This window comes from Martes martes (genome assembly GCF_963455335.1).
Source record: "Martes martes genome assembly, chromosome: 10".
In the NCBI taxonomy this organism is placed as follows: domain Eukaryota; kingdom Metazoa; phylum Chordata; class Mammalia; order Carnivora; family Mustelidae; genus Martes; species Martes martes.
This window is the reverse complement of record NC_137898.1, coordinates 8,446,271-8,468,964: the sequence shown is the minus strand read 5'-3', so window position 1 is coordinate 8,468,964 and position 22,694 is coordinate 8,446,271. Positions and strand designations below refer to the sequence as shown.

At 51.9% G+C, this 22,694-nt stretch overlaps 1 protein-coding gene across 5 annotated transcripts; it reads left to right on the top strand.

Annotated features, from left to right (window-relative positions):
- Positions 1-1,680: 1,680 nt before the first annotated feature.
- LGALS12 (galectin 12) lies at positions 1,681-11,934 on the top strand. Of its 5 annotated transcripts, none has more exons than XM_080817265.1 (9): positions 1,681-1,949; positions 3,838-3,926; positions 4,051-4,264; positions 5,049-5,168; positions 5,676-5,714; positions 6,334-6,360; positions 6,889-6,977; positions 9,964-10,114; positions 10,592-11,934. In XM_080817265.1, exons 2-9 carry the CDS (start codon positions 3,886-3,888, stop codon positions 10,736-10,738), a joined length of 828 nt encoding a protein of 275 aa, XP_080673391.1. In that variant the 5' UTR covers positions 1,681-1,949; positions 3,838-3,885; the 3' UTR covers positions 10,739-11,934. The 5 variants fall into 5 exon arrangements, with proteins under 5 accessions (XP_080673391.1, XP_080673392.1, XP_080673388.1 ...); XM_080817263.1 differs by having other exon boundaries at positions 1,698-2,149; XM_080817266.1 differs by lacking the exon at positions 5,676-5,714 and having other exon boundaries at positions 1,687-1,949.
- The last annotated feature ends 10,760 nt before the right edge of the window (positions 11,935-22,694 follow it).

Here is a 22,694-nt window from a genome sequence, read left to right as displayed (position 1 = left end):
CCACTCCCGACCCCTGCAATGGTCTTGGCGTTCCAGGGGGAGACCAGCTACAGCCACTCCTCTGAATTGTGCTCTGCCCCCCAAAATCAGATATTGAAGTCCTCACCCCCAGGAAATAGAATGAGACTCTATTTGGACACAAGGACCTTTTTAAAAGGGTAATTAAGGTAAAATGAGTTCATATGGGTAGAATTCCAGATGATTTGTCTACTTATGAGAGATTAGGACACACACAGATCAAGGGGCAACCCTCTGCAAGCCTCAGCGGGAAAAAAAAATCCTTGCGGACACCTTGATCTTGGGCTTTTAGCTTCCAGAACCATGAGAAAATGAACATCTGTGTTTAAGCAGCCCAGTCTGTGCTATTTTACTATGCCGCCCTCCTTCCTCGATTCAGAGGAGGACTGAGGCCCGGTAGGAGGGTGGGGGAGGGCACTTTGCTTCAGGCTGAAAGATGGGTGCTATGAGGCTGGGACCAGGACCCAGGCCTGCCTCCCAGCGGCAGGGCCCCCTGGGTTGCCCAACAGGATTCTCCACCTCGGTTTCTCCTCCACAGTGTGCATCCGGATTATTCTGTCTCAATATAACTGTGATCGAATTTCCCCATACAAGAACCTCCTGCAGCCCAGCTCCTCCTACCCAGCAAGATCCGAGCAAACTTCCTGGATCCGCACCCCAGGCCTGCCAGTTAAGGCCCCAGTCAGTGAGGGCTTCTCCAACACCCACATGCGTCAGAATCACCTGGGGAGCATGTGAAAATGCAGATTCCCGGGCCCCGCCACCAGAGAGGTTCCCCTTCCATAGGTCTGGGGGCGGGGGGGGGGGGCAGAAGGACACATTTCTAACAAGCTTCCAGGCCACGCTGATGCCACACTTGAGGAGCTCGGGCTCCGCTGCGTTTCCCCAGCACCGCCCCTGCACCTGCTCGGCCATCAGAGCGGCTTTCTTCTTCTCTCAGCTCCCCAGGCCCTGGAGCCTCTGCCCAGCCTCGGCTGCTGCCAGGAATTCCCTGCCGCCAAGTCCCACAGGGGGCTCAGATCCTGGGACCTCCCAAATTGGGATAAAGTTGAGGGGTTGTGCCGCCTTTTAAAGGGAAGGCTTTATTGGAACTCGAACCAGAACTGGAGTGACTCCAGTCCAAAGACTGGGGGATCTCAATGAAAAGGCACAGTCGGGTCCACCCCCAGGCCCCCAGACACAGACCTCCGGTGGAGACACTCTTCAGAAGTCAACCTCTCAATACTCAGATGAGCCAAGGGAGTCACAGAGAGGGCAAGTGACTTGGCCCAGGGCACACAGCACGCGCACGTTGAGCAGAGGCTGAGCGAGAACCCGGGTCTCCTTGGGTGTGGAACATTCTGCCCACAGCACCTCACTGCCTCTTCTGAGCCTCCAGGGGGCGCTCCTCTCCTCCTGCCCCTTTCTCACCATCCTCCTCCTTTCTGACCACAGCTGGGCCTTGGCATTTGTAGCTAAAGCTGAAATGGAGCCCCAGGGGATTATAAGTCATGCAAAAGGGGAAAATGGGGGAAAGGGCAGGGAAACCTCTCCCCCGGGAGGGGAGTCGGGCATGCAAAGCCACTCAGCCAAGTCCAAGAAGCTGGGGCGGGGCTTTTCCTGGGACCTGCCCACATGTGCCACCCACGGACCTCCGACTGGGGAGGGCTCCGAGGGGAGGCCGGGGAACCACAAACAACAGGCTGGAAGAGAACCTGCCTCTGCTCTCCCTTTGCAACAGCTCCGCGCTTCAGAGCCCAGTGCAAGTGGGGGCAGGGGGCTGGTTAGTTCGCTGCTTAGTTCAAGCTTCTTGCTCCTGGACTCGGATTTCTGCTGACAGCCCCAATCCAGCTGGCGGGACTGGATCTGGGGTGTGCCCCAGGGGTGGACCACTGCCCAGTGCTGCCCTCTCAGGCCTGCTGCGAGGGGCACCGGGACCCTGCTGGACCCAGGTGAGGGTAACCGCTAAGGGAGTTGCCCTGGCACCTCAGATCCTGCCTGGGAAAGGCAAGACCGGCCAGTGGGGCAGGGCCAGGGCTCCTGGAATTGGATCTGCAGGCCGGGTTGGAGGCGCTCCATTCCCATGTCACCTGGAGAAAAACTGGACCCACTTCCTGACCCCTTCATCCTGCAGCCGCCCATCTTCCACCCGGTGAGCAGCCACTCCGGTCTGGAATCTCCAGATCTCAGGGCTCCCCCCGACTCCAGCTGGACCCAGACTCCCAGGCGGTGGGTGGAGAGGCCTTCGGTTTGGGGCCACTCCCCCAGCACCTGCTCAGAGACTCTGGAAGGCCCTCCTGAGCTTAGCAAAGTGGCTGACCAGCTGACTCCCACTTGGGTGGGAATGATGGGGCTCACCAGGTCCTTGCATATTAAAAGTAATAGAGCCTGGAGTCAGGGCTGTGCTCCTACTGTGTGATGGGGGCCAGGCTAGGAGGATCTGGGGCTCCTGGGGCACTGAGTACCTAGGGTGGTCTCATCTCCAGCCTGGAAGAGAGTCATGTTGGAACCTCCAACTCAAGGATGGGTGTAGGGGTCCCCTCGTGTCCTCCTCCTGCTCAGTGCCCACATGGATTTGCTGAAGTCTGGTTTTGCTTTACAGAAGGCTGAACGCCCAGCGCACTCTGTCCTCCCATTAATAACGCTAATTATCACTTTCTCTTCACTTGGCCCTCTCCCCCTGGGAGAGCTGCGGCAGCTCGGTAATTACTACAGGCCAGGCCTGGAGCCTGGGAAGCGGGAGGGACGGCAGGACTGAGCCTGGCTAAGCCTTGGGCCCTCCGACAGCCAGCCCGGAGCTCCAGCACCTCCCCGGATGCCTGAGCAATGGGGTGAAGCAGCTCCCCAGGTTACAACCCCTCTTTGCTTTGCAGGCTGTGAGCTCCTACCTGGAGGGCAGCACTGTTGGGGCTCAGGTCCTTCTAGGTGGTTCGGAGAACACATGAAAGCCAGTCTCGGTTATGCTGATGTGTACCTGGGACGTGTTCCCATTCATTCTGCAAACACCTATTCACAGCCCACGCTGTGCCAGGCGAGGCCCTTAGCACAGAAGGGAGAAACAGGGCTTCCGCTCCGGCTAGCCTGAGCCTCCAGCAGAAACAGCCAGCCCCCTGCTTTCCCTGTAAGCCCACCAATGGCCAAGCTGGCCATAGAGTGAAGCGTTCCGGGAACACAGGGGACGGAAGGAAAAACTCAGTCACCGTAGTGGACAGTGCTTGGAGAAGGTGTCAGAGAACCTCAGAAGTCAAGTTGGATCTCACAGGGCCAAGGGAGAGCAGAGGAAGCGGCTCTGAAAAGGCAGGGAGTTGTAAACGTGTGTGTTGGGTCTTGGGAATTCTGCACAGCTTCTGTGTGGGGAGAGGTGAGCCTGGGAAGGTAGGCTGGGCCGTTGTTGGGTATCTCTCCCGGCATCCATATCAGGGTCCCAACTTGTCCAGCCTTCTGCCTGCCGCCCGTCTCCCCCGCCCCCCAGTTCCTAGGCTTGAGCCAGTAAACAGCCTCAGGATCTTGATACCGGGCTGCTGGAGGTCAGGGCAAGTCTCACTGAGGACCCTTCTGTGCCCAGGGAGCTGGGGAGAGGGGCAGGGCTGGTACTCCAAGGGGGCGATGGAGCTGAACTTGGCCTCCCCAGGGCAATGTGGCTTTGACATGTGAGGGTCCAGGAAAGGGGGAAGGTGGACGAGAACCCTAATTTTCCCCCCATAAGGACATTTTCTGTTGGGGGCAGGAGAGTGGCGTTTTCTCATTCTCCTCTCCCCTACCCTCTGCCCACCTGATGCGGGGATCCCTCGTAAGACCCATTCCCCAGCCCCATATGGCATGCCTTCTCCCCTTGTTCAGGTGGTTCCTTATGTCACGACAATTTTCGGTGGCCTGCATGCGGGCAAGATGGTCATGCTACAGGGAGTGGTCCCTCTAGAGGCACGCAGGTAAGGGGGTGCTCCGCGGGGCTGCTGGGGCTCAGCCCGAGGCATCGAGCTGGAGGCTCCTCTCTGCCTTCGGGGTCTCGGGGTTTCCGACCAGGGGTGCCCCTTCAAGAGCACCTCTCCCCAGGTTCCAGGTGGACTTCCAGTGCGGCTGCAGCGTCCATCCCCGGCCGGATATCGCCGTCCACTTCAACCCTCGCTTCCACACCACCAAGCCCCACGTCATCTGCAACACCCTGCACTCAGGGCGCTGGGAGGCCGAGGCCCGGTGGCCCCGCGTGCCCCTGCAGAGAGGAGCTCCCTTCCGCCTCCTCTTTCTCTTTGGAAACGAGGAAATGAAGGTGAGGGGAAGGGATGGGCTTTGGCGTCTAGAACCTGCATCCTTCTCCTCCTCCTTCCTTCCACCGAATTCTCCACGTCACTCTGAGGAGGAGCATCCCCGGGAGGGCTTGAGACCTGAGAGGACTGAGCAGCCGCCGAGCCTCGCTCCAAGCTGCCCTGGGCCCACGTGGCCTGGGACCCATGGCGGCAAGAAAGCTCTCCCGTGCCTGGCCCTGGGGAGGGCACCAGAGCCATAGTCCTAGCAAGTTCTTTAAGAGCCTGCAGTGTGATGGGCTCTGTTTTAGCCCCTCAATATCCACTGGTTAGAGCCTCACGAGGTGGGTAACTCACACCCTGCCCATCTCACGACGGCAGAGGGGGCAGGGCGCAGGGAGCGAGAACTCCCCTTCAAGGCTTTCTCCACGGATGGGAACTCCTGCCAGAAAGATGCCAGGACCTTGACCTCTCCGGGGGAAAGGGGAGATGATGGGAGCCAGCAGCGGAAGGAAGTCCCTGTGGGGGAGGAGTCATCTGACCTCCTGTACCCCCATTTCCTCACCTGGGGCTGCTGCTGCTGAGGGATGGCCTAGGGAAGTGTTGTGTCAGGGCAGAGGGACAGTCAAAGGGGCCTTGGTTCCAAGGCCAGCCGTGCAACCTTGGGCACCTCATCTGCCAGACGTGCCTGTCTCCCAGAGTGGGTGTGAAGTTAAACGAGGGACGGTCCAGGTAAGAGCGCCCCACGAGGCCAGGCGGATTCAGTGCACACTAGGTGCTACTGAGCTGTCTGTTTGTCCGTCTCTCCAGGTGAGTGTGAACGGACAACACTTTCTCCACTACCGCTACCGGCTGCCACTGTCCCGTGTGGACACCCTGGGCGTATTTGGTGACATCCTGGTGGAGGCCGTTGGATTCCTGAACATCAGCGTGAGTTCCCTGAGTGGCAACGGCCCCTGCCTCCCCCTGGTGTCTGGGCGGGCCCAGGAGCCCCTGCTGCTCCAGGCAGGCCCTGTCACACCCATTACAACCACGGTGGAGGGGATCCATCAAGGTGTGGGATTCGAGTGGGGTTGAGAAGGTATCCACAGAAGGGGACCCGAGAGCAATGGGCAGGAGGTGATCTGCTTGGACACTTGCAGCCAGGGAACCCAAGCATCAGCAGCTCTGTCCTTCGCCCCTGAGGAACTTAGGAAAAATACAGATTTCTAGGACCCGCCACCAGACATTCCAACTCCCTAAATCTGAGGTGGGGCCTAGGAATCAGCATGGACAAGTGCCAGGTTTGAGGATGCCCGACAAGGCCTGCAGGGAGAGTGAGGACCCACCAAAGCCAGCCTCTGCCCACCCCAGGGCATCGGCAGGGAAGGGGGGAGCCCCGCAAGTGACTAGCAGAGCTCGGCGGGCCTGAATCTTGCGTCTTCTCTGCCCTGACAGCCGTTTGCGGAGGGCGGCATCGAGTACCCAGTTGGATACGTGAGTCTCTGGGGAGCAAGGGTGGCCCTCATGGATCTGGCCACACTAGCTGAGCCACCAGTGTTCCCAGCTCCCCTGGCTTGACCTGCTACTCGCTGGTCTTGCCCAATTTGACAAAAGCCAGCTGCCCCTTCCCTCACTGGGCAGTTGCCATGGATACTGGTCGCCCCCCTCGTTGCCCACAAGCCTGGATTTCCCTCTCCCAGCCCGAGCCGGGGTCGGCTTGGGAAGATGGATGGGGCGGGCTGACTGCGCAGGGTGGGCAGAGCCCCAGGGCTCCTATCAGAATATCCCGCCAGGTTGGAACTTTCTGTTGCATCCACCGGGCGAGGGAGCTGGGGTCGGCCTGCAGGACAGAGGGGGAGATGAGGTCCAAGGCCACACAGCGCGTGAATGGCAGGACCCTCTGTGCAGGTCTAACACATTCTTCCAGACCCAGTGTCCATCTGACTCCAAGAGGGCCCCCCTCAGCGCTCTCGTCGTTCACCTGCGTTGTTTTTAAGAGAGATGAACCCCAGATACAGCCAATTCTTCATAACAATATTGAGAAGCTCTCTTTCGCTGAGCAAACTCTGCATGGTTTCCACGTCTCCTTTCTCTTTCTTTCTCCCCTCGACAGCCTTTCCTGCTGAAGAGCCCCAGCCTGGTGAGTGATCTCCCTCCTGGGTCACCTTGTGGAGGTGTCGTCCTGAGGAAGCACCGCCCCCCCCATAGAAGATGCCCCCAGCATCAAGGTTCCCCCTTCCTTTATGGAAACCTCCAGCTTCGTTTTCCCTTTTCTCCATTTATTCTGCATACCATTATCTGAGATTCTGCTGTGCCAGTCCCCGTGTCAGGGTCCAGAATAGAGGGACCAGCCAGTCCCAGCCCTCCAGTGGCTCACAGGCTGCTGGAGAGACAGACCAATGAATAGGCCATGACAGTCCAGGATGCACCAATGGGGGACGTATTGTTGCTCATGGCCCCCGGGAAGAGGGGGCAACCACGGAGCTCAGCGCTGAAAGGCCAGGGAGAGCCAAGGCCTGCGGTAGATGTTTGATAAATGAGCATAGTTGAGTGTCCTCCTGGCTGCACACCTAGAGACTGACGCCTGCTGCAGGACTCCCCTGGGGGCAGCAGCTCTCCCCAGACCCCTGCGTGCCTCCCTTCTCAGTCATCTCCCATCTCCCTACAGGAGGTGCCCTGCTCGCGTGCCCTTCCCCGGGGTCTCTGGCCTGGACAGGTCATCGTGCTGCGGGGGCTGGTCTTGCCGGAGCCCAAGGAGTACGTATCCACATGGAAGGGAGGGAGAAATCTCCCAGTCGATGAGCTCCACGAGTCCCCTCTTCCATCTCTAACACCACTGCCCCGTCGTGGAGCTTGCGGCTGCGAGTGTGCTCAGTGCTTAGTCCCAACCACTGAGCACTGGACAGTGCCCTGTGCTCAGGTTGCCCCCACGGCCCCGACAGCCCCAGTTCTGGGAGAACCCTCCCTTCCTATCCATCTGGTCAGGCCATCCAGCCTCTCATCGCAGGTGCCAGCTGGGGCCTCTGGAAAGGTCCTTTAAGGGCTCACGCTGAGACCCAGATAGAGAATTCAACCTCTCAGGGTGACACGGCACAGGGTTTGGGAAACATGGCCAGGCAGCCCCAGAGAGAAGGCCTGGTGGCGGGCAGTGGGAGCTTGGAGCCATACACGAACTACACAACTACACGGGTGCTGCCTGATCTCTCCAACGGGGGGGGCGCTCCTGCTCCACTCCCCAAACCCGCGCACTCCAAAGCCACTTTCGCTTTCTTTTTCCTTCTTTTTTTCCTCTCCTCCTTCTCTCCAGCAGGCATTGCTTTAGCTTTTATGACTTTTCTGGGCCCGATCGCCTGGGTTTGACTTCTGCTGAGGGCACTTACTACCTGTGTGCCCCTTCAAGGCAGTTACTTTTCCTTTCTGTGCCTCAGTTTCCTCGTGTGTAAGAAGAGGTACGAATAGTGCCCGCTTCAGGGTGGCGTGCATGCTTAGAATTGGGCTAGGCGCACAGTGAGCGCTCTATGTGGTGGTCATCGAAATGATCTCCATGGAGGGGCGGGAGGGAAGGAAAGTGCCCTTCTCCTCCCTTTCTGTTCCAGTTTTGTTTTCTGGAGTCCCTGACCTCAGTGAACTCCTACCCTGCCTGCTCTTTCTTGAGCGGTCCCGTGAATTCTGGAGCAGGTACGCACCATATCCCCGGACAGCATGAACCTCCAGAGCCAGGCACAACGGGGTTGGAGTCCTGGTTGGAGTCCTGGCTTGGAGCCACACACCAACTCTACAGATGCTGCCTAATCTCTCCAGTATGGGACCGTGTGGTCCCATGAACCGTGCAGTCTTGGGGCAAGTCACGACAGCCCTCTGAGCCTGGAGGCCTGAGTTTCCCCATCGGAATAAAAGGAGAGAGATCATCTCAGTCCTACAGGAAAAATGAAAAAGTTCCCAGGGTTACAAAGAACACCCTCCCCCACAAAAACTTGGGAGACGTGATACCAAGTTCATGTCCTAGTTCAAAGTCAAATGGCTGGTATCAGTGACGCAGCAAGTAATCAAACTGCTGTTTCTCGAGGGTAGGACAGGTGACGAAGAGTGAAGCCCTGGGTGGGGAAGGAAACGTGGAAAGAGTTTTTCCATAGAGCCACTCAGGCCCAGCCTTCTGATTATTTTTTTAAAAAGAAGAAGCAGGAACCCATCTTTCATATAAACTTTCCCAGTTTTGGAACATGGTATGACCTTGAAGTCAAAGAACGTTGTGGACCAGCCAGGACATTTCTACAGGCCACTTGGGCCACAGGCCGCCAACAGGAAGAATTAGCAGCGCCTGGCATTCAGCAAGTCCACGGTAAACGCTGTTACTGTTGCTTTCCGGAAGCAACTGTGGCTTGAACTGGACAGAGGGAGTCGGAGTTGGAAGGCATGGAATTCGTCCGCATTAAAAATCTGTCCTTCCCTCTCCATCCCTCCCCGCAGCACTGAGGAGGTGGGGACACGGCTACAGCTGCCACAGGACTTCACTAGGTGTCTGAGGACAGTCCCTTACCATCCAGGGCTGTGCAGGACAGGGATGGGCGAGGCAGGGAGACACTGAGGCCTCTAGGAGTTCTCAGGCCGATGGGAAGGGCTTGGGGCTGGGCGCTAGAGGCTCCGGGTGGTGCACTCTCCGGGACCCTGGCTTTCCAAGCTTCTTCCCAGTGGTGAGCCCTTGCTGGTTCCTTCCCAAAGCTGGAAATGTCTGGGGCATCCTCCTAGAACAGATCCAACGGAAGTCCTTGAAAGACCCACCCAGGGTGCACCTACCCCACCCCCCCACACCCCCACCCCTCCGCTTCTATCCCCTCCCCCTACTTTGCTGTTCCACACTATACCTCCTGGTCTCCGGGCTATTAGGCTATTATCAACCACTTCTTGATGCCCGAGGCATCAGCCACCAGTAATTTCCGAGGTGGTTGTTTCAAAGGAAGCTCCCAGGACATGAAAAGGAATCTGGCTCCCCTCTGAGGGGCAGGTGCTAGGCAGCAGAAAGGCGCCAAATCTGGAGTCCTGCGTTGTGCCCAGCCCAGCCCAGCCCAAAGCCTCACAGCTATTACTAGTGACAGACCCAGCCACGTGACTTCTTGTCCTTGTCACTTACACAGGCTGCTGAGCCTCAAGGCCCAGGATTTCCGGGACGACTCCGTAAAAACACCTACTGTGCGCCAGGCTCTCACTAACTTTCACGTACCCTATCTCCTTTGTTCCTGTCGATAGGAGGGATTGGACCATAGAGCGGTATTTGTTACACAGTGGGTGTGATTTGTGCTGATTACATGCCCGATGCTATTCTAGGACTTCACACAGGAGAGCTCGTGAGGCAGGTACAGTGCCCTTCTCCCCACGCTACAGAGCAGGAAACTGAGGCACAGGGACGCGAAGCGACCTCCCCAAGCTCCCAGGACTAGGAAGCAGCAGAGCAGGGTTGAACCCAGGGGGCTCTAACCTCCACGTGATTTGCAAAACACTTAAGACGACACAGCATGGAGCACCCAGTACTTGTTAGCTACTACTAGTAAGATTCTCCCCATCTCAAGGGGGGAACACGAGGCTCAGGCAAGGTCTTTTGCTCCCCCAGGGTCCTCCAGCCTGTGGGGGGCCACGTGGGGATTCCCACCCCCTCTCAGCTGCTCTCCCATATCCGTCCCTGCACTTAGGGTCTGGCAGCCACGGCTCAGAGGAGTCAGGAAGCCCCTTCTCCCTCCCCTTCTCGTAGCTTCACACTGAGCCTGCGGGACGAGGCCGCTCACGTGCCCGTGATGCTCCGAGCTTCCTTCGCAGACAGAACTCTGGCCTGGATCTCACGCTGGGGGTGCAAGAAGCTGATCCCAGCCCCCTTCCTCTTCTATCCACAGCGATTCTTCGAGGTCAGTCGGAGCCAAGTGGCCTGGTCCCTCCGGGGCGGGGCACAGAGCAACATTCCCATGGGGAGACAGGGGTGCGTCCTAGGGCTGGGAAGCCAGAGCCTGCCAGGAGGAGCAGACACCCAGGCCACGGCTCTCAACCCTCCATGCGCCCGCCAGCGATCCCACTCCCAAAACGTGGATTTAATCAATCAAAGCAGACCCTGGTTATTTAACCGCCAGGGTTGAGAACCAGTACTCGCGGCAACACAATGGGCAGAGATGGTGGGACTGAGGCCCGGGGCTGGGATGATCCTTATGGAAGGTCACAGCGGTCTGGTGACAAGCTGGGTACCCAGGCCTGTTCCTTCCCACAAGCGGGTGTCCCACGGTCCCAGTCTTTGTGACCTCCAAGAGGGGAGCTCGCTGGGTGGGACGTCAGGCAGGCAGTGGAGGGTCAGTCTGTCCAGAAGCCTGCAGACCCCTCCTGTCCTTTTCCAGGTGCTGCTCTTGTGCCAGGAGGGAGGGCTGAAGCTGGCGCTCAATGGGCAGGGCCTGGGCGCCACCAGCCTGCAGCGGCAGACCCTGGAGGGACTGCGGGAGCTCCGGGTCAGTGGCAGTGTCCAGCTCTACTGCGTCCACTGCTGAGGAGTGAGCTGGGGACCCCGCCAGGGAAGGGGAGGGCCATGCCCGGCACCCCTTGGTGTAGCTCCACTCTCCACCCTTCCTTGAACCACGTGCCTGTCACCTCCACCAGAGTCTGCAGGAGCTTTGGGTCCCACAGTAGAGGGAAGGCTCCTCCAACTCGGGGCCCCCTCCACCAGGAGCCTGGGACTTGGCTCTCTCCTCCTGCAGGCCCTAGACTGGGGGAGCAGCCTAACAAGGACACTCAAAGGTACAGTGGCTAAGGGGCATCCGGGTGGCTCGGTCAGTTAAGCATCCAACTCTTGATTTCAGTTCAGGTCAGGATCCCAAGGTCATGAGATCGAGCCCCACGACAGGCTCCGCACTCAGTAGGGAGGCTGCCTGAGAGTCTCTCTCTCCCTCTCCCTCTGCCCGCCCCCTCCGGCCTGCTCAAGCTCTCTCTCTCTCTCAAATAAATAAATAAAATCTTTAAAAAGAAGGAGAAGACGACGACGACAGTGGCTTAAAGCATGAAGACATGTGTTTCTCATCTAATAGTTCTGGGGAAAACGGTCCCCGGTCAGTGGTGCAGCTCTGCTCCCCGTGGACCTTTCGGAGGGTCCCAGCCACGGCACCCGCATTCCCAGGGCATCGGCACCATCTGGGGGGCCGAACCTCAGCTGCCACCATCCCTAGGTTTCAATCACAGAGAAAATAATTAGGGAATGTGGACAAGGCCCACCTGCTTTCAGAAGCCCCAGCCTAGGCTTGGCACACCCTGTGGAAATTCGCATCTCCTCCACAAGCAATAGGTCACGGGGCCACGGGGGTAAGGAAGGCTGGAAACGAGCTCCAGCAGGATGGCCACGTGCCTGGCCATGGTTCCTCTGCTGTGATTCCTAGTATGTGGGAATCTATATATACCTTCTTATTTTGTGTTTTCCACTTCCTGGGCTAGGTTTCCCCCATATTTTCAGCTTCCTTGCTCGCTGCTGGATTGATGAAATCTTTATGACCCTCCCCAACTTTTTTGTTGTTGTTGTTAGAGTGGTTTGGAAGTTTGAAACTGCATTCTACACTTCTGGTGGTTTTATTAGTAATAAAAATCTTAAAAAAAAAAAAAAAAGACAAACTGCGATTAAATTAGATAGTAAGCCCCAGTTTAGGAATTCTGTCTAAGCGACACGTTTTGTTTTCTTTTTAGCAACCTCAATAAACCCAACTTTAAAAAAAAAAAAAAAAAGCCTTGTCCAGAGGGGCGTCTGGCTGCTCACTCGGAAGAGCATACAGCTCTTGATCTTGGAGTCATGAGTTCGAGCCCCACACTGGGTGTAGAGATTACTTAAATAAATAAAGACTTAAAACAAAAATTAGTCCGTGGAAGGTAAGAGCATGATAACCATTCAAAGTTTGTTCAATTAATTAATTCATGAAATGATGAGAGAAAGAACCTTGCTTTCTTCGCTTAAATATTAAAGACACTGTTTTAAAAATGAGGTTGAAGCTAAAATACATTCAAAAGCAATCTCCTGGGCCAAGACACGAACGCTTTCAAAGAAAGATCAGCTACTTCCACCCACCTCCTGACTGCACATTCCCGATGTCCGGGGAGTTCTTAAAACATGCTTGTTTCTGGTCCCCACCCCAGAGTGATGAAATCGGCATGTCTGGGTGTGGGCCTCGGCCTCAGAATGTTTTTAAGATCTCCCAGGAGAGTCTGACATGCAGCCAGGATTGAGAATAACTATTTCAGGCTTGAACACTCTGGAAATTTCCATACCCTTTGACATATGAAATTTCTCCAGGAAAGAAGATGCCTCATGCCAGGCCAGTGTAGCCCTCGGTAGGGACTAGTGACCAGACCGCTGAGAGCCAGGCTTGAGGGATAGGACCCAGGCTATGGGAGGGCGGGGTAGAGGGAAGGGAAAAGTAACAATGCCAGAGAAGGTGGGGACACCCAAAATTAGGGAGCCAAGACCCCAGTACATAGCAAGAGCAGGAGGGAGAGTGGAGAATGTGCCAGACTCAAAGAGACAGGATCTATGCTGATGAGTGTCAGGTAGACCCCGTGACCTCTCTGAGTCACGGCTCCCTCCAGTGTAGAATGGGGATGGTCCGTCATTGCTCTGATCACCCCACAGGGCTGTGAGGCTCACATGTGAGCAGCCCTGTCCGTTTTCCAGCACTTTCCCACACACTTCCTGCCTGTAAAAACCCTGCGATGTAGACAGGATAAGAAGAAAGCCAGGCAGACTGGCCCAGTAACTTCTCAGAGATCGTGGAGCTGGGCTGGGGGTACCAGAGTCAGAACTAGCTCATCCTGTCTCCTGGTCAGTGCGGGCTCTCGGGGCTCTCTGCTGACTCTCCCCCGGAACACGGCTCCCGAAGCATACAGCCTGAGTTCAAATCCCGCTGCCTCCACGAGCTTAGACGTCATGGCTTTGGACAAATTCAGCGTGTTCACATGGAAAGGTACGGGCAGTCCCATCAATCCAGCAGGATGGTGGTGACTTTAGGAGTCACGAGTACTTAAAATGCCTCGTACTGAGTTGGAACTCCATGACTGGTGGCTGCTGGAAGTGTGAGAGATACTAATCCGCCCCTCCCCCAGTGCCCCTCCCCCGGCATGAGCAGAACCCTAGGAGTTGGCATCTCCCCTATGGGCACACATCTCAGATCGGTGATGAAGTGCTCACCATCACTTTCCAGACAGGTGGACGCCCTCCGTTCGAGGATCTTCTCCTTCACAGAACTGATGACCTTGTCCACACACGCCAGAGCTGGGTGGTAGTCTTGGGGTCATTGACCCGGTTGCTTTAGGATGTGAAGAACCTACTGGGAGTCGTAGACAGACACACTCTTGACTCCGGGAGACATCGCTGTGGCACCAGGAGTCGGAACCAGAACTCACAGATTCTGAAGGGCCCGGTGTCTCCATGGGGCCAGGCTGACGCTGTGTGGACCGTTTTGCAAACAAGTTCTGTTTGGGACCCACGCAAAGGCTTGCCTTAACAAACAAACAAAAAAGGCAACTCAGTTGATATACACCAAATCTCATCCTGTAGAGAATAAAGGTCCAGAATTTTCTATTTCCAAAGAATCCAGGGGGCTTAATAGGAAAGGACCAGTAGGCACTTGCTCATGCTTCTAAACCCAACCATTGATGTCTAAACAGAAAACATTTCCCCGCTTGCAGGGACCACATTCCCATCCCCCATGTGATTGGTCCCGTGCTCACAGCCAGTCTGAAAAATCTCCAGCAGGTCTCCTGGTCTGGCGTCTGGCCTACTCCATTGGCGCATGGGGAGAAAAGCGAGGTGCGAGCGCTTGTCGCATGAGGGATACCTGGCCCCACTGCCTCCCTTTGCACAGGTGCCAGACACTGGAGTCTGGGAAAAACAACCCACTCTCCCACCTCCGAGTCATGGAAAAGGAGGGGGTGTTCCGGGAGTACACATTCATTCGGATGTGTGTTCACACGCACGTGCGTGTGTGGCTGTGTTTCTGCACTTATGTGATGACAACGTACGTCCCAGCATCTTTCTGACCGGTCCTAGCACCACAGCCAACCAAGGCAACATTGGGAAGTCCATGATGAGGCCCTTCCCTCCTTGCAGACTGACCACGAGTCAGCACCCGCCCTGCTCATGGTGTCCATGCCCACGTCAAGGCCCTCCCTTAGATCTTCTCCTGGGCTTGGGATGCTTTTCTTCTGTCTTGGCTGAGGTCCTGACAGCCAGCTTGGCCAAGGAGCGGGATCTCGTGGGCCACACAGCTGTAGGCAGTGGGGTGGACCTCTGCCAACCAGCCCTCCTATCTGCACAACCCGAGAAAGAAACATTATCTCCCCTATCTGTTCAGAGGCAGGAACTGGGGTCCTGGAGGTGATGATTTGTTCAAGGTCACTTGTGTGAAAAGGCTGAGCTGGGTCCCTCCTCTGCCCACATCTCCCGCTAGTGGCACCATGGCCCCGTCTTCCAGACCCCGTTCCTTGATGTCAGTATTCGACCCAGGACACCCCAGCGGCAAGGATCAATGCCTTTTCTGTTCCTCTTCTTCTATGTTCCTGATCTGGACAGTGACATCCTACACTCCAACCCCTCATTCCAGGCTTCCCAATCCCAAAAGAGAGCCATCCTAAGTCCACCATCTTCCTCACACACTCCTTCCCTCCACCTCCCCCCCACAACCTGTGTTCAGCCACAAAGTCCAGTCAATGCTAACTCTATAACTTTCTCCTGAATTCTCCTCCTCATCTCTTTCCCACCCTCTGACATGGTTCAGGGCAACCCCTGTCCCTGCTTCCATGACCCCACAGCCTCTTGACCAGTCTCCCTGCCTCCTGTCCCTGCTACCCCACATCCAGTCTCCCCGAGACCCACTGTGATATTCCCTAAGGGCACATCTGGCCATGACCTTCCCGTGGCTTCAGGGCTCAGTGCACACACTTTGGGCAGCTCACAGGCCCTGCTGACCAGCCCTTCCTCAGCCCTCCTCACCCTTCCTGCACTCTGCCCCCAGGCTGACTGGCTTGCCCTTCACCTCAACACAGAGCTGGCTCCTGCCTCTGGTCTTCTGCATATCTGGCTGTCTGAGTCACAGTCACCTCCCTCACCTCCTCCCTTCCTCTTCTCCCCCACAACAAGCATCCTTCTGAGCAGCTGCCCTCAGGGTCCCAGACTGCCTCAGCTGCCACTCTCTGGGCCCCCAGGTCCCTGGGACCTGTACCTCCCTCTGCATGGATCATGTCCTGCTGGGATTCCCTGACAGCCTAGGTGGATAAAGTATTCTTAGCTGCATATTTTTCTCATTTAGTGCCCTGTATATATCATGCCAGCCTTTTCTGGCCTGCCAGGTCTCTGTGGATAGGTCTGTTGCCAATCTAATGTTTCTGCCCTTGTAGGTTATAGACATCTTTTCCTGAACTGCCTTCAGGATTTTCTCTTTGTCTCTGAGATTTGTAAGTTTTACTATTAGATTGGTCAGAGTGTTGACCTATTTTTATTGATTTTGAGGGGGGGTTCTCTGTGCCTCCTGGATTTTGATGCCTGTTTCCTTTCCCAAATTAGGGAAATTCTCCACTATAATTTGTTTCAATATACCTTCTGCCCCTCTCTCTCTCTTCCTTCTTCTTCTTCTGGGATCCCAATTATTCTAATATTGTTTTGTCTTATGGTATCACTTATCTCTCAAACCCTCCCCTCGTGATCCAGTAGTTGTTTATCTCTCTTTTTCTCAGCTTCTTTATTCTCTATCATTTGGTCTTCTATATCACTAATTCTTCTGCCTCATTTATCTTAGCAGTAAGAGCCTCCATTTTATATTGCACCTTATTAATAGCCTTTTTGATTTCGACTTGGTTAGATTTTATTTCTCCAGAAATGTAATCTTTGGTATTTTCTATGCTTTTTTAAAGCCCATCCATTAATAATGCAATAATAGTAGGGGACTTTAATAATCTTCTCACTGACATGGACAGATCATCTAAGCAAAAGATCAACAAGGAAATAGGTTTTAATTGACACACTGGACCACATGGACTTCACAAATATATTCAGAATATTCCATCCCAAAGCAACAGAATACACATTCTTCTCTAGTGCACAAGGAAATATTCTCCAGAATAGACCACATCCTGGATCACAAATCAGGTCTCAATTGGTACCAAAAGATTGGGATCATTACCTGCATATTTTCAGACTCAATCACAAGGGAAAAATTGGAAAGAATTCAAATATATGAAGGCTAAAGAGCATCCTACTAAAGAATTAATGGGTCAACCAGGAAGTTAAAGAAGAAATGAAAAAATTCAATGGAAACAAATGAAAATGAAAACATAACTGTTCAAAACATTTGGGATGCAGCAAAGGCTGCCCTAAGAGGAAAGTATATAGCGATACAAGCCTTTCTCAAGAAACAAGAAAGGTCTCAAATACACAACCTAGCCTTAGAGCTAAAGGAGCTGGGAAAATAATAGCAAGTAAAATCTAAACCCAGGAGGAGAAGAGAAATAATAAAGATTAGAGCAGAAATCAATGAACTCGAAACCAAAAGAACAGTAGAACAGATCAACAAAACCAGGAGCTGGTTCTTTGAAAGAATTAATAAGATTGATAAACCCCTGGCCAGACTTCTCAAAAAGAAAAGAGAAAGGACCCAAATAAGTAAAATCATGAATGAAAGAAGAGAGATCACAACCAACACCAAAGAAATACAAACAATTATAAGAAAATATTATGAGCAACTACATGCCTACAAATTAGGCAATCTGGAAGAAATGAATGCATTCCTAGAGACAATAAACTACTAAAATCAAAACAGAAAGAAATAGAAAACCTGAACAGACCCATAACAAGCAAGGAAATTGAAGCAGTCATCAAATTCCCCCAACAAACAAGACCCAAGGGCCAGATGGCTTCCCAGGGGAATTCTACCAAACATTTAAAGAAGAATCAATACCTATTCTGAAATTGTTCCAAAAAATAGAAATGGAAGGAAAACTTCCAAGCTCATTTTATGAAGCCAGCATTACCTTGATCCCCAAACCAGACAAAGACCCCATCAAAAAGGAGAATTACACACCAATATCCCTGATAAACATGGATGCTAAAATTGTCACCAAGATACTATCCAATAGGATCCAACAGTACCTTAAAAGGATTATTCACCACCACCAAATGGGATTTATTCCTGGGCTGCAAGGATGATTCAACATTTGCAAACTGATCAACATGATACATCACATTAATAAAAGAAAGGACAAGAACCATATTATCCTCTCAATTGATGCAGAAAAGCATTTGACAAAGTACAGCATCCTTTCTTGATTAAAACTCTTCACAGTGTAGGGATAGAGTATTACATACCTCAGTATCATAAAAGCATCTATGAAAAACCCACAGGAAATATTTTCAATGGGGGAAAATTGAGAGCTTGTCCCCTAAGGTCAGGAACATGGCAAAGATGTCCACTCTCACCACTGTTACTCAACATAGTACCAGAAGTCCTAGCCTCAGCAATCAGACAACAATAAGAAATAAAAGGCATCTGAATTGGCATTAAAGAAGTCAAATTCTCACTCTTTGCAGAGGACATGATATTTAATGTGGCAAACCCAAAAGACTCCACCCCAAAACGGCTTAAACTCAAACAGGAATTCAGTAAATTGACAAGATATAAAATCGATGTACAGAAATCAGTTGCATTTCTATACATCAGTAGCAAGACAGAAGAAAGAGAAATTAAGGAGTTGATCCCATTTACAATTACACCCAAAACCACAAGATATCTAGGAATAAATCTAACCAAAGAGGCAAAGAATCTCTACTCAGAGAACTATAGACTATTCATGAAAAAAATTGAGGAAGACACAAAGAAATAGAAAAGTGTCCTATGCTCATGGTTTGGAAGAACAAATATTGTGCTACCTAGAGCAATCTACACATTTAATACAATCCCTATCAAAATACTATCAACTTTTTTCAAAGAAATGGAAACAATAATCTTAAAATTTGTATGGAACCAGAAAAAAAACTTGAATAGCCAGAGGAATGTTGAAACAGAAAAGCAAAGCTGGTGGCATCACAATTCCAGACTTCAAGCTCTATTACAAAGCTGTAATCATCAAGACAGTGTGGTACTGGCACAAAACAGACACATTGATCAATGGAACAAAAATAGAGAACCCACAAATGGACCCTCAACTCTATGGTCATCTAATCTTTGACAAAGCAGGAAAGAATGTCCAATGGAAAAAAAAGACATTCTCTTCAACAAATGGTGTTGGGAAAATTGGACAGTCACATGCAGAAGAATGAAACTGGACCATTTCCTTACACCACACACAAAAATAGATTCAAAATGGATGAAAGACCTAAATGTGAGACAGGAGTCCATCAAAATCCTTGAGGAGAACACAAGCAGCAACCTCTTCGATTTCAGCCACAGCAACTTCTTTCTAGAAGCATCACCAAAGACAAGAGAAGCAAGGGTAAAAATGAACTATTTGGACTTAATCGACATAAAAAGCTTTTGCACAGCTAAGGAAATAGTCAACAAAACCAAAAGACAACTGAAAGAATGGGAGAAGATATTTGCAAATGACATATCAGATAAAGGGCTAGTATCCAAAATCTATAAAGAACTTATCAAACTCAACACACTAAGAACAAATAATCTAATCAAGAAATGGGCAGAAGGGGCACCTCGGTGGCTCAGTGGGTTAAAGCCTCTGCCTTTGGCTCAGGTCATGATCCCAGGGTCCTAGGATCAAGCCCCGCATCAGGCTCTCTCCTCAGCAGGGAGCCTGCTTCCTCCTCTCTCTGCCTGCCTCTCTGCCTACTTGTGATCTCTGTCTGTCAAATAAATAAATAAAATCTTTAAAAAAAAAATGGCAGAAGACATGAACAGACACTTCTACAAAGAAGACATCCAAATGGCCAGCAGACACATGAAAAAGTACTCCACATCATTCTGTGTCAGGGAAATACAAATCAAAACCACAGTGAGATACCACCTTAGACCAATCAGAATGGCTAAAATGAACAAGTCAGGAAAAGACAGATGTTGGCGAGGATGCGGAGAAAGGGGAGCCCTCTTACGTTATTGGTGGGAATGCAAGCTGGTGCGGCCACTGTGGAAAACAGTATGGAGGCTCCTCAAAAAGTTGAAAATAGAGCTACCTTATGACCCAGATACAAAGATACAAAGATAGTATCTCGTATTTACACCAAAGATACAAAGATAGTGATCTGAAGGGACACATGCACCCCAATGTCTATAGCAACAATGTCCACAATAGACAAACTATGGAAAGAGCCCAGATGTCTATTGACAGATGAATGGATAAAGAAGATGTGGTCTATATATACAATGGAATATTATGCAGCCATGAAAAGATGAAATCTTGCCATTTGCAACGACATGGGTGGAACTAGAGGGTATTATGCTAAGCGAAGTAAGTCAGTCAGAGAAAGACAATTATCATATGATCTCATTGATATGTGGAATTTGAGAAATAAGACAGAAGAGGGTCACCGGGGAAGAGGAGAAAAAATGAAACAAGACAAAACCAGAGAGGGACACAAACCATAAGAGGCTCTTAATCTCAGGAAACAAAGGTTGCTGGAGTGGAGGGGGTGGTGCGAGGGATGAGTGGCTGGGTGATGGACACTGAGGAGGGTATGTGCTATGGTGAGTTCTGTGAATTGTGTAAGACTGATGAATCACACACCTGTACCCCTGAAACAAATAATACATTTTATGTTAGTAAAAATTAAAAAATTAAAATTAAAAAAATTAAAAGTGCAAAAAACAGGTAAAAGAAGTGGAAGAAGAAGGTGGAAGAAGAAGAAGAGGAGGAGGAGGAGGAGGTGGAAGAGGAGGAGGACCGGGAGGTGCAAGTAGGTGACTATTTGAGGAAACAATGGTGTCGGCCAGGGCTCTATACAAAAAAAGTGTTCAGCGGAAGAGTATCTACAAGCAATAACTACATTCAAACCAATCAGACGAGTCCCTTCTGGAATTCAGGCCAAGCAAGTCTGTATATGGTGCAGCCCTGTGTGCCATGGGAGCCTCTCACTTGTCTTCTCCTAAGGGACTATTCCTTCCTTGTATCTGTTCTTTGCTGACCCAGTGTGGATTTTTCATGCTCTCTTTTGGTTCCCCCGCCCCAAAGCGAGGTCTGGAAAGTGCCATTTCATAGCTGTTTATAGCCAAGGAGCTACTGGAACCCAGTACTCCCCCAAATTCTCTTGAGTGTACTCTCCACATGTTGATAGTCCCAACGTTGTGGATCCTGCTTCCCAATTTAGAATTTAAAAACTGACCTTCCTCCCTAAGTGCAAAGAGGGATTTAAGTTCTGTTGGCACACGCACCCACAGGGGTCTTGGTGTGTAGTGAATCACACTGGGGAAACAGCTAGGTACCCAGCATTTCTTTAAGGGTGCAGTATTGCTTTCGGCTTCCTTCCAGTGGCTTTCCTTTGGCTCTTTCTGCATAAGAAAGGATCAAAGGTTCAAAGACAATATAAGGGGATCTAACAGCTGTTGCATACATCCCTCCCAACTAGGCCTTGGGGAATAAGTGAAAAAACACAGGATATACAGGATGGGTTTGTATTCTAAGATGGAAAATTCCACTTATAAACCTGGTAGTCTGCTGGATATAATCCAGGCATTTCCTTAGCTTTAAGCCAGTTTGTTTTTTTTTAAATCTCTGAAAATTCTAGACATTTTCCTCTCCAGTCACAGTTTCCTGATACCTGCCATGGTTCCCTAGGGGTAAAATCGGGAGGAAGATGTACAGAACATACTTGTGATGTTTTCTTTTTTTTCTTTTTTTAAGATTTTATTTATTTACTTGACAGACAAAGATCACAAGTAGGCAGCGAGGGCGGGGGGCGGGGGGGGGGAGCAGGCTCCCTGCTGAGCAGAGAGCCCGATGCGGGGCTCGATCCCAGGACCCTGAGGTCATGACCTGAGCCGAAGGCAGAAGCTTTAACCCACTGAGCCACCCAGGCGCCCCCTTGTGATGTTTTCATAGGACTTTTCTTCAGAGTAAGTTGGTGTCTGCTGTTCTCGAGGAGATCTGGGTCTGTGACCCAGCTCGGGTCTGGCTGTTTCATAAGACGCTGTAAGTCTGCATCAGGCTACTGAACACCAGACATAAAGGATTCTCAGCTGTGCAACTCCAGTAAGAATGAGTTGACCCCTCAACTGTTTTCTGTTCTAGGGACCGACTGACCACGTCCCTGCCACACCGAAGATGCCTGTGGGCAAACAATTTTTATTCATACTCCAGCCTTTTTGTGCCTCAGGGAACCTTGTCTCTCGTGTTGAAATGTTCCTGGTTTGGGATCGCATCACCCCTCTTGAAATCAGGAGTCTGTTTCCATGGACACACCTCTCACTTATGTTGCTTGCTTGCTTGCAAAGTAGAGCCCCTCCTGTGTTTTTTAAGTGACACATGCCTTGGGCCAGAGTCCCGCTCCAGATGGGGAGCCACAAGAGGAACAGCTGAGGGGGTCAGACCTCAGCTGCAAAATCCACCTAACCACTTTGAACCTGAAGACAGGCCTCAGAAACAGAAGTCCAATGTCAGAGGGGGCTCTGGCTGGGCGGGTGCTGACCAAAGCCACATCCCTTCTGAGGCGCCAGGTCCACAGACTCACGGTGAAGTCCTCACTCTTAAAGAGGAGGTAACTGAGACTCACCAAGGGAGGCAGTTGCCCAATGTGACACTTCCTAAAAGAAAAAAGGCTTGCTTGCCACTTATCTTTTTATCTTTTTCCATTTTGAACATGACCTCAATGCAGGGAGGTGAAAGGTCATGACTTGTCAGGGAGGAAGAATGTCCTCTACCCTTTCAAGGTCCTTCTAGCTGGACTAAGAAGTAAATTGAGGGGGGCCTGTGTGGCTCAGTTGGGTTAGGTGTCCAACTCCTGATTTCAGCTCAGGTCGTGATCTCAAGCCCCGTGTTGGGCTCCCTGCTCAGCTTGGAATCTGCTTAAGACTCTCTCCTACTTCCTCTGTCCCATCCCCTGCCCCACCTCTCAAATACATAAATACACCCGTTTTTTTTTTTTAAAGATTCCATTTATTTATTTGGCAGACAGAGATCACAAGTGGGCAGAGAGGCAGGCAGAGAGAAAGGGGGAAGCAGGCTCTCTGTCAAGCAGAGAGCCCGATGTGGGGCTCGATCCCGGAACCCTGGGATCACGACCTGAGCCAAAGGCAGAGGCTTCAACCCACTGAACCACCCTGGTGCCCCCAATAAATACACCTTTAAAAAAAATAATTAAATTGAGATGAGACAGATTAACAGGAGAAAAATAAAATTTAATTTCGTGCATGTGGGGAATCCACATAAACATGGATATTCCAAAGACGGTCGGGCAACATGGGGTATATATGTCATTCTGAACTAAGGGGGAGAGGTCTGCAACTGAAAGAAAACATGCACTTCATCAGAAGATGAAAA